Source organism: Oncorhynchus masou, chromosome 24 (genome assembly GCF_036934945.1).
Source record: "Oncorhynchus masou masou isolate Uvic2021 chromosome 24, UVic_Omas_1.1, whole genome shotgun sequence".
In the NCBI taxonomy this organism is placed as follows: domain Eukaryota; kingdom Metazoa; phylum Chordata; class Actinopteri; order Salmoniformes; family Salmonidae; genus Oncorhynchus; species Oncorhynchus masou.
Window position 1 is genome coordinate 118,383,716 of NC_088235.1, and position 25,165 is coordinate 118,408,880.

Below are 25,165 nucleotides of genomic sequence, written 5' to 3' on the forward strand. Positions count from 1 at the left end.
TTGGAGAGGGTGGGTTAGAGTTGGGGAGAGGAGAGGGTGGGTTAGAGTTGGGGAGGTGGGAGGGTGGGTTGGGGTGGGGAGAGGGTGGGTTAGAGTTGGGGAGAGGAGAGGGTGGGTTAGAGTTGGGGAGAGGAGAGGGTGGGTTAGAGTTGGGGAGAGGAGAGGGTGGGTTAGAGTTGGGGAGAGGAGAGGGTGGGTTAGAGTTGGGGAGAGGAGAGGTTGGGTTAGAGTTGGGGAGAGGAGAGGTTGGGTTAGAGTTGGGGAGAGGAGAGATTGGGTTAGAGTTGGGGAGAGGAGAGGGTGGGTTAGAGCTGGGGAGGGGAGAGGGTGGGTTAGAGCTGGGGAGGGGAGAGGGTGGGTTAGAGCTGGGGAGGGGATAGGGTGGGTTAGAGTTGGGGAGGGGGTGGGTTAGAGTTGGAGAGGGTGGGTTAGAGTTGGGGAGGGTGGGTTAGAGTTGGGGAGAGGAGAGGGTGGGTTAGAGTTGGGGAGAGGAGAGGGTGGGTTGGGGAGGGGAGAGTGTGGGTTAGAGCTGGGGAGAGGAGAGGGTGGGTTAGAGCTGGGGAGAGGGTGGGTTCGAGTTGGGGAGGGGAGAGGGTGGGTTAGAGCTGGTTGAGATCAGCGCTCTGTGCAGGCCAGTCAAGTTCTTCCACACCAATCTCGACAAACTATTTCTGTACGGACCAGGCTTCCTGCGCGGGGGCATTGTCATGCTGAAACAGGAAATGGCTTTCCCCAAACTGTTGCCACGAAGTTGGAAGCACAGAATCGTCCAGAATGTACTTGTATGCTGTAGCTTTAACCTCTAGCGTCGAGCAATCCCGTATCCGGGAGCGTAATCATAGCCTCAAGCTCATTACTATAACGCAACGTTTCCTATTCATGAAAATCGCAAATGAAATGAAAAAAATATATTGAAACACACGCTTAGCCTTTTGTTAACAACACTGTCATCTCAGATTTTCAAAATATGCTTTAACCAAAGCTACACAAGCGTTTGTGTAAGACTATTGATAGCCTAGCGTAGCATTAAGCCTAGCATTCAGCAGGCAACATTTTCACAAAAACAAGAAAAGCATTCAAATCAAATAATTTACCTTTGAAGAACTTCGGATGTTTTCAATGACGAGACTCTGTTAGATAGCAAATGTTCATTTTTTTCCAAAAATATTATTTGTGTAAGAGAAATAGCTCCGTTTTGTTCATCACGTTTGGCTAAGGAAAAAAAAACTAAATGCAGTCAACACAATGCCTAACTTTTTCCCAAATTAGCTCCATAATATCGACAAAAACATGGCAAAAGTTGTTTAGAATCAATCCTCAAGGTGTTTTTCACAATTCTATTTGATGAAAAATCATTCCTGGCAGTCGGTTTCTCATCCGAGGCAAACGGAAAAATACTGCAGCTGGAGATTACGCAATAATTGCGACGGAGGACACCAAGCGACCACCTGGTAGATGTAGTGTCTTATGGTCAATCTTCCAATGATATGCCTACAAATACGTCACAATGCTGCAGACACCTTGGGGAAAACGTGGAAAAGGTAAGCTGACTCCTAGCTCCTCCACAGCCATATAAGGAGTCATTGCCATGAGGCGGTTTCAAAAAATGCGGCACTTCCTGATTGTATTTTTATCTGTTTTTTTCTGTAACATCAGTTCTGTGGCACTCACAGACAATATCTTTGCAGTTTTGGAAACGTCAGAGTGTTGTCTTTCCAAAGCTGTCAATTATATGCATAGTCAAGCATATTTTCGTGACAAAATATCTTGTTTAAAACGGGAACGTTTTTCATCCATAAATTTAAATAGCGCCCCCTATATCCAAGAAGTTAAGATTTCCCTTCACTGGAAATAAGGGGCCCAGCCCGAACCATGAAAACCAGCCCCAGACCTTTATTCCTCCGTCACCAAACTTTACAGTTGGCACTATGCATTTGGGCAGGTAGCGTTCTCCTGGCATCCGCCAAACCCAGATTAGTCCGTCGGACTGCCAGATGGTGAAGCGTGATTCATCGCTCCAGAGTCTAATGACAGTGAGCTTTACACCACTCCAGCCGTCGCTTGGCATTGCACATGGTGATCTTAGGCTTGTGTGCTGCTGCTGCTCGGCGATGGAAACCTATTTCATGAAGCTCCCGACGAACAGTTATTGTGCTGACATTGCTTCCAGAGGCTGTTTGGAAGTCAATAGTGAGTGTTGCAACAGAGGACAGACGATTTTTACGTGCTACACGCTTCAGCACTCAGCAGTCCCAGTCTGTGAGCTTGTGTGGCCTACCACTTCGCGGCTGAGCTGTTGTTGCTCCTAGACGTTTCTACTTCACAATAACAGCCCTTACAGTTATCTCCCCTCTCAGATTTACTTCATTAACAGATACATGTTATCTCCCCTCCCAGCTTTACTTCATGAGCAGATACAGTGGGGCAAAAAAGTATTTAGTCAGCCACCAATTGTGCAAATTCTCCCACTTAAAAAGATGAGGTCTGTAATTTTCATTTTTATTTAGTTTATTTTTATTTCACCTTTATTTAACCAGGTAGGCTAGTTGAGAACATGTTCTCATTTGCAACTGCGACCTGGCCAAGATAAAGCATAGCAGTGTGAACAGACAACACAGAGTTACACATGGAGTAAACAAGTCAATAGCACAGTAGAAAAAAAAGAGTCTATATACATTGTGTGCAAAGGGCATGAGGAGGTAGGCAAATAATTACAATTTTGCAGATTAACACTGGGGTGATAAATGATCAGATGGTCATGTACAGATAGAGATGTTGGTGTGCAAAAGAGCAGAAAAGTAAATAAACAAAAACAGTATGGGGATGAGGTAGGTAAAATTGGGTGGGCTATTTACCGATAAGACTATGTACAGCTGCAGCGATCGGTTAGCTGCTCAGATAGCAGATGTTTTAAGTTGGTGAGGGAGATAAAAGTCTCCAACTTCAGGGATTTTTGCAATTCGTTCCAGTCACAGGCAGCAGAGAACTGGACCGAAAGGCGGCCAAATGAGGTGTTGGCTTTAGGGATGATCAGTGAGATACACCTGCTGGAGCGCGTGCTACGGGTGGGTGTCGCCATCGTGACCAGTGAACTGAGATAAGGCGGAGCTTTACCTAGCATGGACTTGTAGATGACCTGGAACCAGTGGGTCTTGCGACGAATATGTAGCAAGGGCCAGTCAACTAGAGCATACAAGTCGCAGTGGTGGGTGGTATAAGGTGCTTTAGTGACAAAACGGATGGCACTGTGATAAACTGCATCCAGTTTGCTGAGTAGAGTGTTGGAAGCTATTTTGTGATGACGTCGACGAAGTCGAGGATCGGTAGGATGGTCAGGCTTTTTCATCATAGGTAAACTTCAACTATGACAAACAAAATGAGAAAAAAAATCCAGAAAATCACATTGTAGGATATTTAATGAATTTATTTGCAAATTATGGTGGAAAATAAGTATTTGGTCAATAACAAAAGTTTATCTCAATACTGTTTTCTGTAAGTCTTCACAAGGTTTTCACACACCGTTGCTGGTATTTTGGCCCATTCCTCCATGCAGATCTCCTCTAGAGCAGTGATGTTTTGGGGCTGTTGCTGGGCAACATGGACTTTCAACTCCCTCCAAAGATTTTCTATGGGGTTGAGATCTGGAGACTGGCCTGGCCACTCCAGAACCTTGAAATGCTTCTTACGAAGCCACTCCTTCGTTGCCCGGGCGGTGTGTTTGGGATCATTGTCATGCTGAAAGACCCAGCCACGTTTCATCTTCAATGCCCTTGCTGATGGAAGGAGGTTTTCACTCAAAATCTCACGATACATGGCCCCATTCATTCTTTCCTTTACACAGATCAGTCGTCCTGGTCCCTTTGCAGAAAAACAGCCCCAAAGCATGTTTCCACCCCCATGCTTCACAGTAGGTATGGTGTTCTTTGGATGCAACTCAGCATTCTTTGTCCTCCAAACACGACGAGTTGAGTTTTTACCAAAAAGTTCTATTTTGGTTTCATCTGACCATATGACATTCTCCCAATCTTCTTCTGGATCATCCAAATGCTCTCTAGCAAACTTCAGACGGGCCTGGACATGTACTGGCTTAAGCAGGAGGACATGTCTGGCACTGGAGGATTTGAGTCCCTGGCGGCGTAGTGTGTTACTGATGGTAGGCTTTGTTACTTTGGTCCCAGCTCTCTGCAGGTCATTCACTAGGTCCCCCCGTGTGGTTCTGGGATTTTTGTTCACCGTTCTTCAGATCGAGGGAGATTATCAGTGGTCTTGTGTGGCTTCCATTTCCTAATAATTGCTCCCACAGTTGATTTCTTCAAACCAAGCTGCTTACCTATTGCAGATTCAGTCTTCCCAGCCTGGTGCATGTCTACAATTTTGTTTCTGGTGTCCTTTGACAGCTCTTTGGTGGAGTTTGGAGTGTGACTGTTTGAGGTTGTGGACATTTGTCTTTTATACTGATAACAAGTTCAAACAGGTGCCATTAATACAGGTAACGAGTGGAGGACAGAGAAGAAGTTACAGGTCTGTGAGAGCCAGAAATCTTGCTTGTTTGTAGGTGACCAAATACTTATTTTCCACCATAATTTGCAAATAAATAAATTAAAAATCCTACAATGTGATTTTCTGGATTTTTTTTCTCATTTTGTCTGTCATAGTTGAAGTGTACCTATGATGAAAATTACAGGCCTCATCTTTTTAAGTGGGAGAATTTGCACAATTGGTGCCTGACTAAATACTTTTTTGTCCCACTGTACATCTCATCTCTCCTCCCAGCTCTACGTCATTAACAGATACATGTTATCTCCCCTCCCAACTTTACTTCATTAACAGATACATGTTACAGTGCCTTGCGAAAGTATTCGGCCCCCTTGAACTTTGCGACCTTTTGCCACATTTCAGGCTTCAAACATAAAGATATAAAACTGTATTTTTTTGTGAAAAATCTATAACAAGTGAGACACAATCATGAAGTGGAACGACATTTATTGGATATTTCAAACTTTTTTAACAAATCAAAAACTGAAAAATTGGGCGTGCAAAATTATTCAGCCCCTTTACTTTCAGTGCAGCAAACTCTCTCCAGAAGTTCAGTGAGGATCTCTGAATGATCCAATGTTGACCTAAATGACTAATGATGATAAATACAATCCACCTGTGTGTAATCAAGTCTCCGTATAAATGCACCTGCACTGTGATAGTCTCAGAGGTCCGTTAAAAGCGCAGAGAGCATCACGAAGAACAAGGAACACACCAGGCAGGTCCGAGATACTGTTGTGAAGAAGTTTAAAGCCGGATTTGGATACAAAAAGATTTCCCAAGCTTTAAACATCCCAAGGAGCACTGTGCAAGCGACAATATTGAAATGGAAGGAGTATCAGACCACTGCAAATCTACCAAGACCTGGCCGTCCCTCTAAACTTTCAGCTCATACAAGGAGAAGACTAATCAGAGATGCAGCCAAGAGGCCCATGATCACTCTGGATGAACTGCAGAGATCTACAGCTGAGGTGGGAGACTCTCCATAGGACAACAATCAGTCGTATATTACACAAATCTGGCCTTTATGGAAGAGTGGCAAGAAGAAAGCCATTTCTTAAGATATCCTTAAAAAGTGTTGTTTAAAGTTTGCCACAAGCCACCTGGGAGACACACCAAACATGTGGAGGAAGGTGCTCTGGTCAGATGAAACCAAAATTGAACTTTTTGGCAACAATGCAAAACGTTATGTTTGGCGTAAAAGCAACACAACTCATCACCCTGAACACACTATCCCAACTGTCAAACATGGTGGTGGCAGCATCATGGTTTGGGCCTGCTTTTCTTCAGCAGGGACAGGGAAGATGGTTAAAATAGATGGGAAGATGGATGGAGCCAAATACAGGACCATTCTGGAAGAAAACCTGATGGAGTCTGCAAAAGACCTGAGACTGGGACAGAGATTTGTCTTACAACAAGACAATGATTCAAAAATGGTTCAAAAATAAACATATCCAGGTGTTAGAATGGCCAAGTCAAAGTCCAGACCTGAATCCAATCGAGAATCTGTGGAAAGAACTGAAAACTGCTGTTCACAAATGCTCTCCACACAACCTCACTGAGCTCGAGCTGTTTTGCAAGGAGGAATGGGAAAAAATGTTAGTCTCTCGATGTGCAAAACTGATAGACATACCCCAAGCGACTTACAGCTGTAATCGCAGTAAAAGGTGGCGCTACAAAGTATTAACTTAAGGGGGCTGAATAATTTTGCACGCCCAATTTTTCAGTTTTTGATTTGTTAAAAAAGTTTGAAATATCCAATAAATGTCGTTCCACTTCATGTTTGTGTCCCACTTGTTGTTGATTCGTCACAAAAAAATACAGTTTTTTATATCTTTATGTTTGAAGCCTGAAATGTGGCAAAAGGTCGCAAAGTTCAAGGGGGCCGAATACTTTCGCAAGGCACTGTATCTCCCCTGCCAGCTTTACTTCATGAGCAGATACATGTTATCTCCCCTCCCAACTTTACTTCATTAACAGATACATGTTATCTCCCCTCTCAGCTCTACTTCATTAACAGATACATGTTATTTCCCCTCCCAACTTTACTTCATTAACAGATACATGTTATGCCCCCCTCCATTCCACAGAGAACCCTGACAGACAAGAGGAAGCTGTTGATCCAGCAGCATGAGGATGCCAAGGAGCTGAAGGAGAACCTGGACCGCCGGGAGAGAGTGGTCTACAACATCCTGGCTTCCTACCTCCCAGAGGAGAGCCTGACCGACTACCAACACTTTGTCAAGATGAAGTCTGCCCTCATTATTGAGCAGCGCAAACTAGAGGACAAGATTAAACTGGGAGAGGAGCAGCTCAAGTGTCTGATGGACAGCCTGCCGCTAGAGCAGAGAATGAGCCTGTAACCCCTGACACCTGGATCAGAGAATGGCTCCAAACGCACATGACTTCTCAATCTGTGTATGATGGACCTGACCACTCTGGCCTCACTGCAGTGGAACCCTATGGCCACTAAGGGGCAGCAGAGATTAGCAGAGAGGAGCAGCAGTACCCCACTCGATAGCAGCAAAGAACAGAGCTCCAGACCCGGGGTTGTAATGTTTAGTTGACGTTTCCTCCTCAGTATCTTAACACTGATCTGAGTCTAATGGAGCCCCACCAGAACACACACATATATATATATATACACACACAAAAAATATGTTAAATAAATAAACAAATAATAATAAAAATAAACCCAACATGAAACAATTTCAATGATGTTACTGAGTTACAATTCATATAAGGAAATCAGTCAATTGAAATAAATTCATTACGTCAGAATCTATGGATTTCACATGACTGGGCACAGCCAAGGTTGGGCATGGGAGGGCATAGGCACACCCACTGGGGAGCCAGGCCCAGCCAATCTTAATTAGTTTATCTCCACAAAAGGGCTTTATTACAGGCAGAAATACTCTTCAGTTTCATCAGTTGTCCAGGTGGCTGGTCTCGGACAATCCCGCAGGTGAAGAAGCTGGATGTGGAGGTCCTAAACTGGCATGGCCATGGTCTGCGGTTGTGAGGCCTGTTGGACGCACTGTCAAATTCTGTAAATCGACAGCAGTATGGTAGAGAAATTAACAGTAAATTCTCTGGCAACAGCTCTGTTGGACATTCCTGCAGTCAGCATGCCAATTGCACAATCCCTCAAAACTTGAGACATCTGTGGCATGGTGTTGTGACAAAACTGCAGATTTAGAGTAGCCTTTTTAATTTCCCCAGCACAAGGTGCACCTGTGTAATGATCATGCTGTTTAATCAGCTTCTTGATATGCCACAGGTGGATGGATTATCTTGACAAAGGAGAAATGCTCACAAACAGGGATGTAAACAAATTTGTGCACAAAATTGGAGAGATGTAAGCTTTTTGTGCATTTTGAACATTTCTGGGATATTTTATTTAAGCTCTTGAACATGGGATCAACACTTTACATGTTGCGTTTATATTTTTGCTCATATATAGATATATGTGTGTGTGTGTATATATATATGTATATATATGTGTATATGTGTATATATATATATATATATATCTGTGTGTGTGTGTATATGTGTATGTATATATGTGTGTATATGTATATATGTGTATTTGGGTGTGTATATATGTATGTATATATATACACACCGTATATATATGTATATACACACCGTATATATACGGTATACATACATACATACATACATACATACATACATACATACATACATACATACATACATACATACATACATACATACGGTGCATTCGGGCGGTGCACAATTGACCCAGCGTCGTTTGGCTGGGCTAGGCCGTCATTGTAATTAATTTGAAGGTTTAATTAAAAATACAAAATAAAAATTCTGAATGTGTTCAGACCGCTTGACTTTTTCCACATGTTGTTATGTTACAACCTTATTCTAAAATGTATTAAATTGTTTTTTCACCTCCTCAATCTACACATAATGACAAAGTGAAAACCTTATTTTGGAAATTTTTGCAAATGTATAAAAAAAAGTACTGAAATATCACATTTACATAAGTATTCAGACCTTTTACTTAGTACTTTGTTGAAGCACCTTGGAAGACATTACAGCTTTGAGTCAAAATCAAATCAAATGTATTTGTCACATACACATGGTTAGCAGATGTTAATGCGAGTGTAGCGAAATGTTTGTGCTTCTAGTTCCGACAATGCAGTAATAACCAACAATTCCAAAACTAGTCCCTTATACACACAAGTGTAAAGGGATAAAGAATATGTACATAAAGATATTCTTGGTCGTACTGATGGTGAGTTGACGCTGCTCTTATATTCAGTAGTTCTTCTCGACTGTATGTAATGAAACCTAAGATGACCTGGGGTACCAATGTAAGAAATAACACGTAAAAAAACAAAAAAATGCATAGTTTGCTAGGAACGCAAAATGAGGCGGCCATCTCTGTTGGCGCCGGGAGTCTTCTTGGGTATGATGCTACAAGCTTGGCACACCTGTATTTGGGGAGTTTCTCCGATTCTTCTCTGCAGATCCAAGCTCTGTCAGGATGGGGAGTGTTGCTGCACAGCTATTTTCAAGTCTCTCCAGAGATGTTCAATCGGGTTCAAGTCCGGGCTCTGGCTGGGCCACTCAAGCACATTCAAAGTCTTGTACCGAAGCCCCTCCTGCGTTGTCTTGGCTGTGTGCTTAAGGTCGTTGCCCTTTTGGAAAGTGAACCTTCACTCCAGTCTGAGGTCCTGAGCCCTCTGGAGCAGGTTTTCATCAAGGAACTTTGAATTTTGCTCCATTCATCTTTCCCTCGATCCTGACTAGTCATTCAAGTCCCTGCTGCTGAAAAGCATCCCCACAGCATGATGCTTCCACCAACATGCATCACCGTAGGGATGGTGCCAATTCCTCCAGACGTGACACATGGGACAGGCAAAAGAGTTCAATCTTGGTTTTATCAAACCAGAGAATCTTGTTTCTCACGGTCTGAGTCCTTTAGGTCCGGTCTGAGTGAGAAACAAGATTCTCTGGTTTGATAAAACCAAGATTGAACTCTTTTTAGGTCAGTTTTTGGCAGGCTGTCATGTGCTTTTTACTGAAGAGTGGCTTCTTTCTGGCCACTACCATAAAGGCCTGATTGGTGGAGTGCTGCAGAGATGGTTGTCCTACTGTAAGGTTTTCCCCTTTCCACAGAGGAACTCTGGAGCTCTGTCCGAGTGACCATCGGGTTCTTGGTCACCTTCCTGACCAAGGCCCTTCTCCCCTGATTGTTCAGTTTGGCCGGGCGGTCAGCTCTAGGAAGAGTCTTGGTGGTTCCAAACTTCCATTTAAGAATGATGGAGGCCACTGTGTCCTTGGGAACCTTCAATGCTACAGATGTGTTTTGGTACCCTTCCCCAGATCTGTGTCACGACACAATCCTGTCTCGGAGCTTAATGGACAATTCTTTCAACCTCATGGCTTGGTTTTTGCTCTGACATGCACTGTCAACTGTGGGACCTTATATAGACAGATGTGTGCCTTTCCAAATCATGTCCAATCAATTGAATTTACCACAGGTGGACACCAATCAAGTTGTAGAAACGTCTCAAGGATGATCAATGGAAACAGGATGCACCTGAGCTCAATTGTGAGTCTCATAGCAAAGGGTCTAAATACTTTATTTTTTATAAATTAGCAAACATTTCTCAACACCTGTTTTTGCTTTGTCATTATGGGGTATTGTGTGTAGATTGAGGATTTTGTTTTATTTAATCCATTTTAGAATTAGGCTGTAACTTAACACATTGTGGAAAAGGGGAGGGGCCTGAATACTTTCCGAATGCTGTGTGTGTGTGCAGTACCAGGCAAAAGTCCTCATTTCTTTATTTTTACTATTTTCTACATTGTAGAATAGTGAAGACATCAAAACTATGAAATAACACATGGAATCATGTAACAACCAAAAAAGTGCTTAAAAAAATCAAAATATATTTTATATTTGAGATTCCTCAAAATAGCCGCCCTTTGCCTTGATGAGGCTTTGCACACTCATGGCATTCTCTCAACCAGCTTCATGAGGTAGTCACCTGGAATGCATTTCAATTAACAGGTGTGCCTTGTTAAAAGTTAATTTGTGGAATTTCTTTCCTTCTTTAATGTGTCTTGAGCCAATCAGTTGTGTTGTGACAAGGTAGGGGTGGTATACAGGAGATAGCCCTATTTGGTAAAAGACCAAGTCCATATTATGGCAAGAACAGCTCAAATAAGTAAAGAAATGACAGTCCATCATTACTTTAAGACATAGTCAGTCCATCTGTAAAATTAAGATCTTTGAAAGTTTATTGAAGTGCATTCGCAAAAACCATAAAGTGCTGTGATAAAACATGAGGATCTCCACAGGAAAGGAAGAGAATACATTTATTAGAGTTACCAGCCTCAGAAATTGCAGCCCAAATAAATGCTTCACAGAGTTCAAGTAACAGACACATCTTAACATCAACTGTTCAGAGGAGACTGCGTGAATCAGGTTTTCATGGTTGAATTGCTGCAAAGAAACCACTACTAAAGGACACCAATAAGAAGAAGAGACTTGTTTGGACCAAGAAACACGAGCAATGCACATTAGACCGGTGAAAATCTGTCCTTTGGTCTGATGTGTTCTAATTTGAGATTGTTGGTTCCAACCACTGTGTCTTTGTGAGAAGCAGAGTAGGTGAACGAATGATCTCTGCATGTGTGGTTCCCACCGTGAAGCTTGGAGGAGGAGGTGTGACGGTGTGGGGGTGCTTTGCTGATGACACTGCCTTTAATTTATTTAGAATTCAAGGCACACTTAACCAGCATGGCTAACACAGCATTCTGCAGTGATACGCCATCCCATCTGGTTTGTGCTTAGTGGGACTATAATTTGTTTTTCAACAGGACAATGACTCAACACACCTCCAGGTTGTGTCAGGGCTATTTGACTAAGGAGAGTGATGGAGTGCTGCATCAGATGACTTGGCCTCTACAATCACCCGACCTCAACCCAATTGAGATGGTTTGGGAAGAGTTGGACCGCATAGTGAAGGAAAAGCATCCAACAAGTGCTCAGCATATGTGGGAACTCCTTCAAGACTGTTGGAAAAGCATTCCAGCTGAAGCTGGTTGAGAGAATGCCAAGAGAGTATAAAGCTGTGATTTTATTTTGTTTTATTTATTTCACATTTATTTAACCAGGTAGGCTAGTTGAGAACAAGTTCTCATTTACAACTGCGACCTGGCCAAGATAAAGTAAAGCAGTGTGACACAAACAACACTGTTACACATGGAGTAAAACAAACATACAGCCAATAACACAATAGAATAAGTCTATACACAGTGTGTGCAAATGAGGTGAGATAATGGAGGTAAAGCAATAAATAGGCCATAGTGGTGAAATAATTACAATATAGCAATTAAACACTGGAGTGATGTGCAAGTAGAGATACTGTGGCGCAAAGGAGCAAAAACATTTTTTTTAATAACAATATGGGGATGAGGTAGTTGGATGGGCTATTTACAGATGGGCTGTGTACAGGTGCAGTGATCTGTGAGCTGCTCTGACAGCTGGTGCTTAACGTTCGTGAGGGAGATATGAGTCTCCAGCTTCAGTGATTTTTGCAGTTAGTTCCAGTCATTGGCAGCAGAGAAGTGGAAAGAAAGGCGGCCAAAGAAGGTGTTGGCTTTGGGTATGATCAGTGAAATATACCTGCTGGACCGCGTGCTGCTATGGTGACCAGTGAGCTGAGATAAGGCGGAGCTTTACCAAGCAAAGACTTATAGATTACCTGGAGCCAGTGGGTTTGGCAACGAATATGTAGCGAGGACCAGCCAATGAGAGCATACAGGTCGCAGTGGTGGGTAGTATATGGGGCTTTGGTGACCAAACGGATGGCACTGTGATCAAGGCAAAGGGTGGCTACTTTAAAGAATCTCAAATATAAAATATATTTTGATATGTTTTTGGTTACTACATTATTCCATATGTGAAATTTCATAATTTTGATGTCTTCAGTATTATTCTACAATGTAGAAAATAGTAAAAATAAAGAAAAACCCTGGAATGAGTAAATGTCCAAACTGTTGACTGGTACTGTATGTATATATATGTGTGTGTTCACATTTATTTAACACAGGACTGTACTGCCATGAACCATGATGTAATAGTCTGGGATAAACCACGTCCTATAGACTACTGAGAGTCTGTTGCTCTGTTCCCATGGCACCATCAACCACTGTATTATGTTCAAGAATAATTGACTGTTTTATTTAGTAATTTATTGTAGCATTTTATTATGTACAGAGGAGTAGGGTAGAACAGTGTTTTATTCTCAACTGATTTTAGTCAATACTGCATTTATCAACTACGCTTTATACCTCCATTTTGCAAAGCGCAATATATAATTAACATGACTGTAATTCTATTATCCTATTTATGTCAAATAATCCAAAAGACTGGCCTGATATTTCAGTGAAATAAGGGTGTTGCTCTTTTTTTTAAAACTGGCAGTGTTTTGTTCTGATGTTGTTTTGTAAAACTAGCAGCCTTTTGATGTGATGTTGTTTTGTAAAACTAGCAGCCTTTTGTTCTGATGTTGTTTTGTAAAACTAGCAGCCTTTTGATGTGATGTTTCATGCTGTTTCCTCATCTAGATTCTCTGTCCTGGAGCAGACTTTATTTTTATATTGAGAAGCATTAAGCTTATTGACACCTTGTGAAAACAGAAGAACACTACAGAGTTGCATCACTATATAAGGAATCAATGGTTAAATGGTTCCTGCTATATTCAAGGAGCACTTTGTTCAACATTGATAAAGACAGATTTAGCAAGGACGAGTCCACATCTGATGTGGCTGAGACGTCCTTTACTCATCTGTAGTAGTTCATCGGGTGCTGCTGTTTTATTAGGTGACCATTACTTCCTGCTTCTACCTCGCAAAGGTATGAAGGAGTGTGATATAATGGACAGCATAGCCACGATCAGGGTTCAGGGCATTTCCCAAAGGTAAACTAAATGAGTGTTACATCGCTCTATACACACTGCTACACTGTCTGTCTATCAGATGTGCTGCTTTATATCAAATAAAAAGGCTGCTGAACTGAACGTGGGTGTGTTTGTGTGTGGGGTGTCATCAACACTGATCATGTTAATAACGGGGAAGACATCAAATCCAGCTTTATGTACAGTGGCATTCGGAAAGTATTCAGACGCCTTTACTTTTTGCACATTAATTGCGTTACAGCCTAATTCTAAAATGTATTAAATAATTATTTGCCCTCATCAATCTACAAACAATACCCCAAAATGACAAAGCAAAAACGTTATTTGAAATGTTTTAATAATAATTTAAAAACGAAATACCTTATTTCGGCACACACCTATCTATATAAGATCTGGGGGAGGGTACCAGCCAATGTCTGGAGCATTGAAATCCCCAAGAACACAGTGACCTCCATCATTCTTAAATGGAAGAAGTTTGGAACCACCAAGACTCTTCCGAGAGCTGGCCGCCCGGCCAAACAGAGCAATCGGGAGGAGGGCCTTGGTCAGGGAGGTGACCAAGAACCCAATGGTCACTCTGACAGTTCTTCTGTGGAGATGGGAGAACCTTCCAGAAGGACAACCATCTCTGCAGCACTCCACCAATCAGGCCTTTATGGTAAAGTGGCCAAACGGAAGCCGCCACTCTGTATTTGTTTTGTTTTTGTAATGTATCCCCATTAGTTCCTGTCAAGGCAGCAGATACTCTTCCTGGGGGTTATTATGGATCCCCATTAGTTCCTGCCAAGGCAGCAGCTACTCTTCCTGGGGTTTATTATGGAACCCCAATAGTTCCTACCAAGGCAGCAGCTACTCTTCCAGGGTTTATTATGGATCCCCATTAGTTCCTGTCAAGGCAGCAGCTACTCTTCCTGGGGTTTATTATGGATCCCCATTAGTTCCTGTCAAGGCAGCAGCTACTCTTCCTGGGGTTTATTATGGAACCCCAATAGTTCCTACCAAGGCAGCAGCTACTCTTCCTGGGGTTTATTATGGATCCCCATTAGTTCCTGCCAAGGCAGCAGCTACTCTTCCTGGAGGTTATTATGGAACCCCAATAGTTCCTACCAAGGCAGCAGCTACTCTTCCTGGGGTTTATTATGGAACCCCAATAGTTCCTACCAACGCAGCAGCTACTCTTCCTGGGGTTTATTATGGATCCCCATTAGTTCCTGCCAAGGCAGCAGCTACTCTTCCTGGAGGTTATTATGGAACCCCAATAGTTCCTACCAAGGCAGCAGCTACTCTTCCTGGGGGTTATTATGGAACCCCAATAGTTCCTACCAAGGCAGCAGCTACTCTTCCTGGGGTTTATTATGGATCCCCATTAGTTCCTGTCAAGGCAGCAGCTACTCTTCCTGGGGGTTATTATGGATCCCCATTAGTTCCTGTCAAGGCAGCAGCTACTCTTCCTGGGGTTTATTATGGATCCCCATTAGTTCCTGTCAAGGCAGCAGCTACTCTTCCTGGGGGTTATTATGGATCCCCATTAGTTCCTGTCAAGGCAGCAGCTACTCTTCCTGGGGTCTATTATGGATCCCCATTAGTTCCTGTCAAGGCAGCAGCTACTCTTCCTGGGGTCTATTATGGATCCCCATTAGTTCCTACCAAAGCAGCTACTCTTCCTGGGGTCTATTATGGATCCCCATTAGTTCCTGCCAAGGCAGCAGCTACTCTTCCTGGGGTCTATTATGGATCCCCATTAGTTCCTGCCAAGGCAGCAGCTACTCTTCCTGGGGTTTATTATGGATCCCCATTAGTTCATGTCAAGGCAGCAGCTACTCTTCCTGGGGGTTATTATGGATCCCCATTAGTTCCTGTCAAGGCAGCAGCTACTCTTCCTGGGGTCTATTATGGATCCCCATTAGTTCCTGCCAAGGCAGCAGCTACTCTTCCTGGGGTTTATTATGGATCCCCATTAGTTCCTGCCAAGGCAGCAGCTACTCTTCCCGGGTTCTGGCAAAGTGAAGGCAATTTTAAAAACACTACAATACATTCATAACAGATTTCACAACACAATAAGTGTGTCCCCAGGCCCATACTGCACTACCACATATCTACAATGCAAAATCCATGTGTACGTGTGTGTGTATAGTGCGTAAGTTATCGTGTGTATGTATGCATGTCAGGGCTCTGTGCAGTCCAGTCCAGTTCTTCCACACCGATCTTGACAAACCATTTCTGTATGGACCTCGCTTTGTGCACGGGTGCATTGTCATGCTGAAACTGGAAAGGGCCTTCCCCAAACTGTTGCCACAAAATTGGAAGCACAGAATCGTCTAGAATGTCATTGTATGCTGTAGCGTTAAGATTTCCCTTCACTGGAACGAAGAGGCCTAGTCTGAACCATGAAAAACAGCCCCAGACCATTTTTACGAGCTTCAGCTTTGAACTTGTGTGGCCTACCACTTCGCAGCTGAGCCCTTGTTGCTCCTAGATATTTCCACTTTACATTAACAGCAGTTACAGTAGACTGGGGTAGCTCTATTTATTTAAGCTGATCCACCCCCTATACAATAATTAAATAATAAAGCTGATCTAATAATAGATGTTTTACAGTTTCAGTACTACCAAAGCATGTCCAGAAAGGAGACTAACGTGACTCAGCGGTCACGTGGAATTTTACTGTGGTCATGACTCATGACTGCCTTTGTGGCGGTAATATGATCCCTTGATCCGAGGGACAATGCCAAATATTTTCAGCCTCCTGAGCGGGAGGACAAGTTATCGTGCCTTCTTCACGACTATGTTAGTGTGTGTGGACCATGATAATTTGTCTCTGACCTCCTCCCGAAAGGCTGTATTATCGTCGTCTGTGATCAGGCCTACCATGGTGAGTGTCATAAGCAAACTTAATGATGGTGTTGGAGTCGTGGGCGAACAGGGAGTACAGTAGGGGACTGAGCACAAAGCCCTGAGGGGCCCCAGAGTTGAGGGTCAGCGTGGGGGTGTGTTATTGCCTACCCTCTAGTACAATACCAATTCATGTTGAAAGTCCCATTTATATTCCTAAAACTAATCAACAACAAGTGGGACACAATCATGAAGTGGAACGACATTTATTGGATATTTCAAACTTTTTTAACAAATCAAAGACTGAAAAATTGGGCGTGCAAAATTATTCAGCCCCCTTAAGTTAATACTTTGTAGCGCCACCTTTTGCTGCGATTACAGCTGTAAGTCGCTTGGGGTATGTCTATCAGTTTTGCACATCGAGACTGAATTTTTTTTCCCATTCCTAATTGCAAAACAGCTCAAGCTCAGTGACCTATGTAACCTATACATGGTTGGTTAGATGGGAACTTGGAATAGCCCATACATTCTGACTTCCGGCGCCGACAGGGATGGCCGCCTCGCTTCGCGTTCCTAGGAAACTATGCAGTTGTTTTTTTACGTGTTATTTCTTACACTAGTACCCCAGGTCATATTAGGTTTCATTACATACAGTCGAGAAGAACTACTGAATATAAGAGCAGCGTCAACTCACCATCAGTACGACCAAGAATATGACTTTCGCGAAGCGGATCCTGTGTTCTGCCTTTCAACCAGGACAACGGAATGGATCCCAGCCGGCGACCCAAAAACGACTCCGAAAAAGAGGGAAACGAGGCGGTCTTCTGGTCAGACTCCGGAGACGGGCACATCGTGCACCCACCACTCCCTAGCATTCTTCTCGCCAATGTCCAGTCTCTTGACAACAAGGTTGATGAAATCCGAGCACGAGGAGCATTCCAGAGGGACATCAGAGACTAACGTTCTTTGCTTCACGGAAACATGGCTCACTGGAGAGACGCTATCGGAGTCGGTGCAGCCAGCGGGTTTCTCCACGCATCGCGCCGACAGAAACAAAAACCTTTCTGGTAAGAAGAGGGGCGGGGGCGTATGCCTTATGGCTAACGAGACGTGGTGTGATCACAGAAACATACAGGAACTCAAATCCTTCTGTTCACCTGATTTAGAATTCCTCACAATCAAATGTAGACCGCATTATCTACCAAGAGAATTCTCTTCGATTATAATCACAGCCGTATATATTCCCCTCCAAGCAGACACATCGATGGCTCTGAACAAACTTTATTTGACTCTTTGCAAACTGGAATCCATACATTCTGAGGCTGCATTCATTGTAGCTGGGGATTTTAACAAGGCTAATCTGAAAACAAGACTCCCTAAATTGTATCATTGTTATTCTAACTTCCGCCCCGCCCTCCTTTCGGAAAAGCTGACCACGACTCCATTTTGTTGATCCCTGCCTACAGACAGAAACTAAAACAAGAAGCTCCCACGCTGAGGTCTGTCCAACGCTGGTCCGACCAATCTGATTCCACACTCCAAGACTGCTTCCATCACGTGGACTGGGACGTTTCGTATTGCGTCAGACAACAACATTGACGAATACGCTGATTCGGTGTGCGAGTTCATAAGAACTTGTGTTGAAGATGTCGTTCCCATAGCAACAATTAAAACATTCCCTAACCAGAAACCGTGGATTGATGGCAGCATTCGCGTGAAACTGAAAGCGCGAACCACTGCTTTTAATCAGGGCAAAGTGACTGGTAACATGACCGAATACAAACAGTGCAGCTATTCCCTCCGCAAGGCTATCAAACAAGCTAAGCGTCAGTTTTGAGACAAAGTAGAATCTCAATTCAACGGCTCAGACACAAGAGGTATGTGGCAGGGTCTACAGTCAATCACGGACTACAAGAAGAAAACCAGCCCAGTCACGGACCAGGATGTCTTGCTCCCAGGCAGACTAAATAACTTTTTTGCCCGCTTTGAGGACAATACAGTGCCACTGACATGGCCTGCAACGAAAACATGCGGTCTCTCCTTCACTGCAGCCGAGGTGAGTAAAACATTTAAACGTGTTAACCCTCGCAAGGCTGCAGGCCCAGATGCCATCCCCAGCCGCGCCCTCAGAGCATGCGCAGACCAGCTGGCTGGTGTGTTTACGGACATATTCAATCAATCCCTATACCAGTCTGCTGTTCCCACATGCTTCAAGAGGGCCACCATTGTTCCTGTTCCCAAGAAAGCTAAGGTAACTGAGCTAAACGACTACCGACCCGTAGCACTCACTTCCGTCATCATGAAGTGCTTTGAGAGACTAGTCAAGGACCATATCACCTCCACCCTACCTGACACCCTAGACCCACTCCAATTTGCTTACCGCCCAAATAGGTCCACAGACGACGCAATCTCAACCACACTGCACACTGCCCTAACCCATCTGGACAAGAGGAATACCTATGTGAGAATGCTGTTCATCGACTACAGCTCGGCATTTAACACCATAGTACCCTCCAAGCTCGTCATCAAGCTCGAGACCCTGGGTCTCGACCCCGCCCTGTGCAGCTGGGTACTGGACTTCCTGACGGTTCGCCCCCAGGTGGTGAGGGTAGGCAACAACATCTCCACCCCGCTGATCCTCAACACTGGGGCCCCACAAGGGTGCGTTCTGAGCCCTCTCCTGTACTCCCTGTTCACCCACGCCTCCAACTCAATCATCAAGTTTGCGGACGACACAACAGTGGTAGGCTTGATTACCAACAACGACGAGACGGCCTAGAGGGAGGAGGTGAGGGCCCTCGGAGTGTGGTGTCAGGACAATAACCTCACACTCAACGTCAACAAAACTAAGGAGATGATTGTGGACTTCAGGAAACAGCAGAGGGAACACCCCCCTATCCACATCGATGGAACAGTAGTGGAGAGGGTAACCTATACATGGTTGGTTAGATGGGGACTTGGAATAACCTATACATGGTTGGTTAGATGGGAACTTGTAGAAGGCTTCTTTTTATATTTTGGAATAGTGGATGTTGATTGCAGGAGGCTGCCATCACAGAAAGGGAACAAAACACTTTCTTTTAGGTAACCTCAAGGAATCATGACCCGCCATAGGATATCAACAGTTGCACATCTGTATTTGCCATTTAAGTGATAGTTTGACTGTCAAATCAGTGTATTGCTGTGTGGCCAGCAACTTTTCTAGAGAGACCGCCCCGAATTATTAGTGCCATTTGAGAAAGAAAATGAAAGCTGCGTTCGAAGTTCTGCGCCCGCCAGCATGTCTGACAAAACCCAAAGATATTGATCGGTTTTAAGCAATTGAGCTTCTGTCCTCGTGTTGGGTATAAACTTTTATCCTAAGATCACCCATCTGAGGTATAAAATAATCAAGTATCACATTTCTCGCTAGTTTAACCATTTAGAGAATTTTTAAAAATCCTCCTAAACACAATTTAACCAGCGCCTCTAGACTAGAGCCTCCACAGGGTCTGTGCAGCAGGTTGAACGTTTTACTTTGCCCTAAAAAAAACTTAAGAGTTCCCTCCGGTTCATTCAGCCATTCCTAAAGGGAAAATGAATGGGGAAAGAATAGGGGTTTGGGATAAATCAGGTCTGAGGTTAACACAGGTTTAGGAGATTGTTACGAATCCCTTTTGGCCCGACAGTCTAGGGGGGATGGTAATGACACCCGTAACATAACTCAGGCAAATTATAATAGTGACAAAGTAAAAGTGTGAACGAAATAACCACGACAACTGAAATCTACCGTCAAACTCAAGGTTTACTTGATTACACACGGTAATGGGGGGGAGAGGGGCTGAGCTGGACCCAAGGAAAGAAACAATAAGTATTCAAAAGCACCCCTAAGCTAGACTAGCCTACTTTAACAACAGCTAACTAACTAACCAAAAATACAGTGGGTGGTCCACCCAGTTCTAACTAGTGTATTTAACAAAGTCTACCTACGGGTAGTGTATGCCCATGGGCAACTTGTCTTGGTTTCCCCTTTTCCCACCAGCAAACAAACAAACACCATAACCAAAAACAATACTCACAGGTGAGGACAAAGTGCTATGGAGGTGCTCAAACAAAAGAGAGGTTAATACGCAAAGAGAGAGTGAAACACAGAGACCTACAGACATGGCATTTACAGAGAGATTGAGCTCGAGAGCAAACAACTGACAGGGTTTTTAAACCAAGGGAAAGGAACTGTGATAGGGTAGGAAAACAGGAGGAGGTGTGTCTTCTGATTGATGATTGATTGGTGACTGATTGGGGAGTGATGATTTTCACCTGTGAGGGGAGAAGGAGAGAAAAGAACACAGGATACACACACACACACACACACAGGATACTGGTATCCGTAACAGAGATGTTATTGGTTTTGTCTGAGATATCAGTCCGTTAACACAACCTTTATAAATGCTTAAGCTTATCCCACCATTAGGTGGGGTTGGATAGTGTTAAACGCACTACTGCAGTCAATGAATACAATTTTCACTAGGCTTTTTGCCTGTTCTAAATATTGGTAGATATTCTTCAGCAAGACCAGTAACACACCTGGAGGCCCTCACCACATGGTGGGACTGTAATGTAGGCAGCCGTTTGTCATCTCACTGATTTGAGAAATAGAATACTTCCCCTTGAATACAATTCAAGTGGTAATTGATTGTAACTTTATCCAGCACATCCTCCATTGAAGACCGGGTATGGGCACATAACAGAAAACACTCCCTCTCTGAAATATTGAGGATTTGTGGGCAAATAAGGTCATTGGAAACAGTACCAGGGAAACCTAACCATAGAATGGATTGCTGTCATACCTTGTCCATAGACTGCTTACATGATAAGGAAACCAGTATGTAATTCCGTCATTTGGGTGAACTATCCCTTTAAGAGCGCGAGCTCAGAATAATACAGCCATTTTGTAACATTTGTATCGTGGATTCCTCAATGGTTTCTATTGTCTTCTAAATCTCATGAACTCTTAAGTAGTGAAACTGATTAATGGACTATTTAATTCTGCAAATCAGATTAAGGCTGCCAGCATACAAACTATAAAAATAAACTAACTACCAGCCAATGACGAGCCAATATTAACTTTGTATTTTAATAGAGAATGTATCAACATCACACAGTAAACCATGGACTCTTCAGAGACAGGAAAATGTATCAACATTTTAGTGATAATGCCAGAGAAGCCAGTGTTTGGAGGATATATTGGCACGGGTGTTGTTAGGCCCAGCAAACCATGCCAATATATCCTCCAAACATCAGCTTCAAGGGAACTATCACTTTTCTACAAAGGTTTACCAACATATTCGAATAAATGATAGACATGTTTTCAGTAACTTTATTTTAATGAACTTATTCATACTATTTCATCCTTCCACAAGATGTAGTCCTGAGACAAATCAACGGTTGCTACCCAAGCCGCCTGGTCGTTCGTTCTATCGGTTCGGTTGCCAGAGACGCGACCCGGTCGTTCAGTCTTTTTGTTCTGTATCTATGGACGTATCCCAGTCGTTCGTTCTAAATGTTCCATACTGGCTAGCAACGTTCTTCTCCCTTGCTTTCTAGCTAGCCAACTACGGCTAACTTACAGTCACGTCAAACAGTGCAACCAGAATAACAACAAAGGAGGTGCATTTGCATTTGTTTAAGTTGTTTTCTAATGACATTTATTTGGATACATCCATAACACTGAGCTAATGCCCATCACTAAGCTAATGATGGGCAATTTCACCTGGTGTAGAAAATGTGCTCTCTCGTCAGGACGCTGTTGTTTAGAGGAGCCAACAAGACGGCTAACACCATTTGCATTTGTTTAAGTTGTTTTCTAATGACATTTATTTGGATACATCCATAACACTGAGCTAATGCCCATCACTAAGCTAATGATGGGCAATTTCACCTGGTGTAGAAAATGTGCTCTCTCGTCAGGACGCTGTTGTTTAGAGGAGCCAACAAGACGGCTAACACAATAACTTCAAATCAGGAAAGATAAACTAGCTGCACTTTGATTCATTTGACCTGTTTTCTATTGATAGTTCTTTGTATATACAGTTGAAGTCGGAAATGTATATACACCTTAGCCAAATACATTTAAACTCACCTTTTCACAATTCCTGATATTTAATCCGAGTAAAAATTCCCTGTCTTAGTCCAGTTAGGATCACCACTTTATTTTAAGAATGTGAAATGTCAGAATAAGAGTAGAGATTGACTTATTTGAGCTTTTTTTTATTTCATCACATTCCCAGTGGGTCAGAAGCTCACATGCACTCAATTAGTATTTGGTAGCATTGCCTTTAAATTTTAACTTGGGTCAAACGTTTTGGGTAGCCTTGCACAAGCATCCCACAATAAGTTGGGTGAATTTTGGCCCATTCCTCCTGACAGAGCTGGTGTAACCGAGTCAGGTTTGTAGGCCTCCTTGCTCGCACAGTTCTGCCCACACATTTTCTATGGGATTGAGGTCAGGGCTTTGTGATGGCCACTCCAATATCTTGACTTTGTTGTCCTTAAGTCCCTTGGTGTTTATACTTGCATACTATTGTTTGTACAGATGAACGTGGTAGCTTCAGGTGTTTGGAAAGTGCTCACGAGGATGACTTTCTAAGGTCTTGGCTGATTTCTTTAGATTTTCCTCATGATGTCAAGCAAAGAGGCACTGAGATTGAAGGTAGGCCTTGAAATACATCCACAGGTACACTTCCAATTGACTCAAATTATGTCAATTAGCCTATCAGAAGCTTCTAAAGCTATGGCATCATTTTCAGCAATTTTCCAAGCTGTTTAAAGGCAGTCAACTTAGTGTATGTAAACTTCTGACCCACTGGAATTGTGATACAGTGAATTAATCTGTCTGTAAACAATTGTTGGAAAAATGACTTGTGTCATGCACAAAGTAGATGTCCTGAACCGACTTGCCAAAACTATAGTTTGTTAAAAACAAATGTGGAGTGGTTGAAAAACAAGTTTTAATGACTCCAACCTAACTGTATGTAAACTTCAGAATTCAACTGTATCCATAAAAATGATGCTGATTCATGATTTTGAATGGCTGAGAAAAGCTGCCTGCCTGTCTGTCTCGTCCCGACACCCGACACATTCATTACTATGGGACAGCTGGAGATTGAATTTGAATATTGAAACAATGTTGCAAATGTCTGAGAGACAGACAGCAACGTTTATACAAATCTCCACTGTTAAAACTAAATGTTAGTCTAAAAGAAATATGAGCTGGGCTGATGAGACAGTGGAATGCGCAGTCAGATGGAACAGAGTAAATAGGCATTTTAACGGCATAGATTTTGCCGGTAGTTACTTGTGGAATAGACCGGCTGGAATGCAGATTTAACCAATCAGCATTCAGGATTAGACCCACCCGTTGTATTATACACAGTCAACCATGGCCTCTTCAGATAGACAACAAACAGTGGAATCAGCTGATGGAAGTATGTGAGAAACTGAAAATGTAGACCAATGACCTTTGACCTCTGACGATGTAGCCGTAGTCCTGTGTGGATCAGTTGGTAAAGCATGGCGCTTTAGGGGGTTGAGGATGAGGAGCCAGGTGCTGGAGGGACCATGTGCTGGGGGGAGGGGCTCCGCATGCAGAGTGGACAGGACAGCAGTGGAGTGGTGACAGCAGCTGACAGCAGTAGTGGACGTTTAGTACACAGGCACATTAAAGTACTCATGACGGGGCTGAGGGAAGAAAGATGCACACAGCTTTAAGACAACAGCCATCCCAGGTCCCACCCCGACCCACGACAGACAGACACATACAGCATCCACATGACTGGGCAATGAGAGGGAGCAGGACACGGAGCAGCAGGTAGAGTTTCATAGAGTAATAGACTACAGACCTGCACACTGTGAATAAAGGCCTTTATAATAATAATAGAGTTTTGAAGAACAGTCAAAATGTTCTGTAAAGGCAAACTTTCATTGTTGGCTTTAACCTAAGATTTGTTTAAAGTGCTAAACAAACTTCACAAGATTACAGGTTAGACAAGTGTACACAGAGACAAAAACACAGACACAAACCCTCACAGACTTTTTTCCAGTGACATAAAAACATTTAGCCTTCCACGAATACAAAATGTTACAACAGACGGGACCAGATATGGGTTTGATGCACAGCAACAGACTTCATACCTAGGGGTTGAGACAGGACCAACAGACTTCATAACTAGGGGTTGAGACACAACTAACAGACTTCATAACTAGGGGTTGAGACACAACTAACAGATTTCATAACTAGGGGTTGAGACACAACTAACAGATTTCATAACTAGGGGTTGATGCACGACTAGGGTTGCAAAGGGTCGGAATCTTTCTGGAAATTTTTAAGCCTAAGAATTTGGGGAAATTTGCTTAAATTCATCAAAAAAGTTAGCTTATAACAGTGAACCTTTTTTTGTGGGATACACATAAGGCCTTAAGGCCTAGGTCTTGTAGCATATTGTGGTTAAACTATCCCCAATTCAATGGAATTGCAACCCTCTGCATGCACAGTGCATTATTCCATCACATGCACAGCTGATTCTCAAGATCTTGCACACTAATGAGATGCTATTGAGCCCACACTACTACACTGTTTGAGCCCAGGACTACATGCTTTCTGGTAAGTTTTGATTACAATACTGGGTAGGGTGAATATATTTTATGACATGCATGCTTTTTTGTTAATTAGTCAATAGTAGCCTACAGCGAAGTGTGTTTAAATCATTTCTAACTTGTTAATTTCTGCTAGTTAGTTTTTGCTACCATGTGGGTTTTACCTTGATTGAGACTGCTAATTGAGGAGTGTTAAT

At 43.1% G+C, this 25,165-nt stretch overlaps 2 protein-coding genes across 5 annotated transcripts in view; one reads left to right on the top strand and one right to left on the bottom strand.

The window, feature by feature from the left end:
* shroom2a (shroom family member 2a) overlaps positions 1-13,601 on the top strand; it is a 134,945-nt gene extending 121,344 nt beyond the window's left edge. For all 4 annotated transcript variants that reach the window (XM_064936256.1, XM_064936259.1, XM_064936257.1 and 1 more), the window contains one exon: positions 6,627-13,601. In XM_064936256.1, coding sequence (XP_064792328.1) covers positions 6,627-6,899 — 273 coding nt within the window. In that variant the 3' untranslated portion in view covers positions 6,900-13,601. The remainder of the gene's footprint in view (positions 1-6,626) is intronic.
* A 7,835-nt stretch (positions 13,602-21,436) lies between these two features.
* The window catches only part of LOC135513335 (AP-1 complex subunit sigma-2-like), a 43,405-nt gene continuing 39,676 nt past the window's right edge, over positions 21,437-25,165 (bottom strand). Inside the window, exon 5 of the mRNA XM_064936260.1 lies at positions 21,437-24,053. Coding sequence (XP_064792332.1) covers positions 24,018-24,053 — 36 coding nt within the window. The 3' untranslated portion in view covers positions 21,437-24,017. The remainder of the gene's footprint in view (positions 24,054-25,165) is intronic.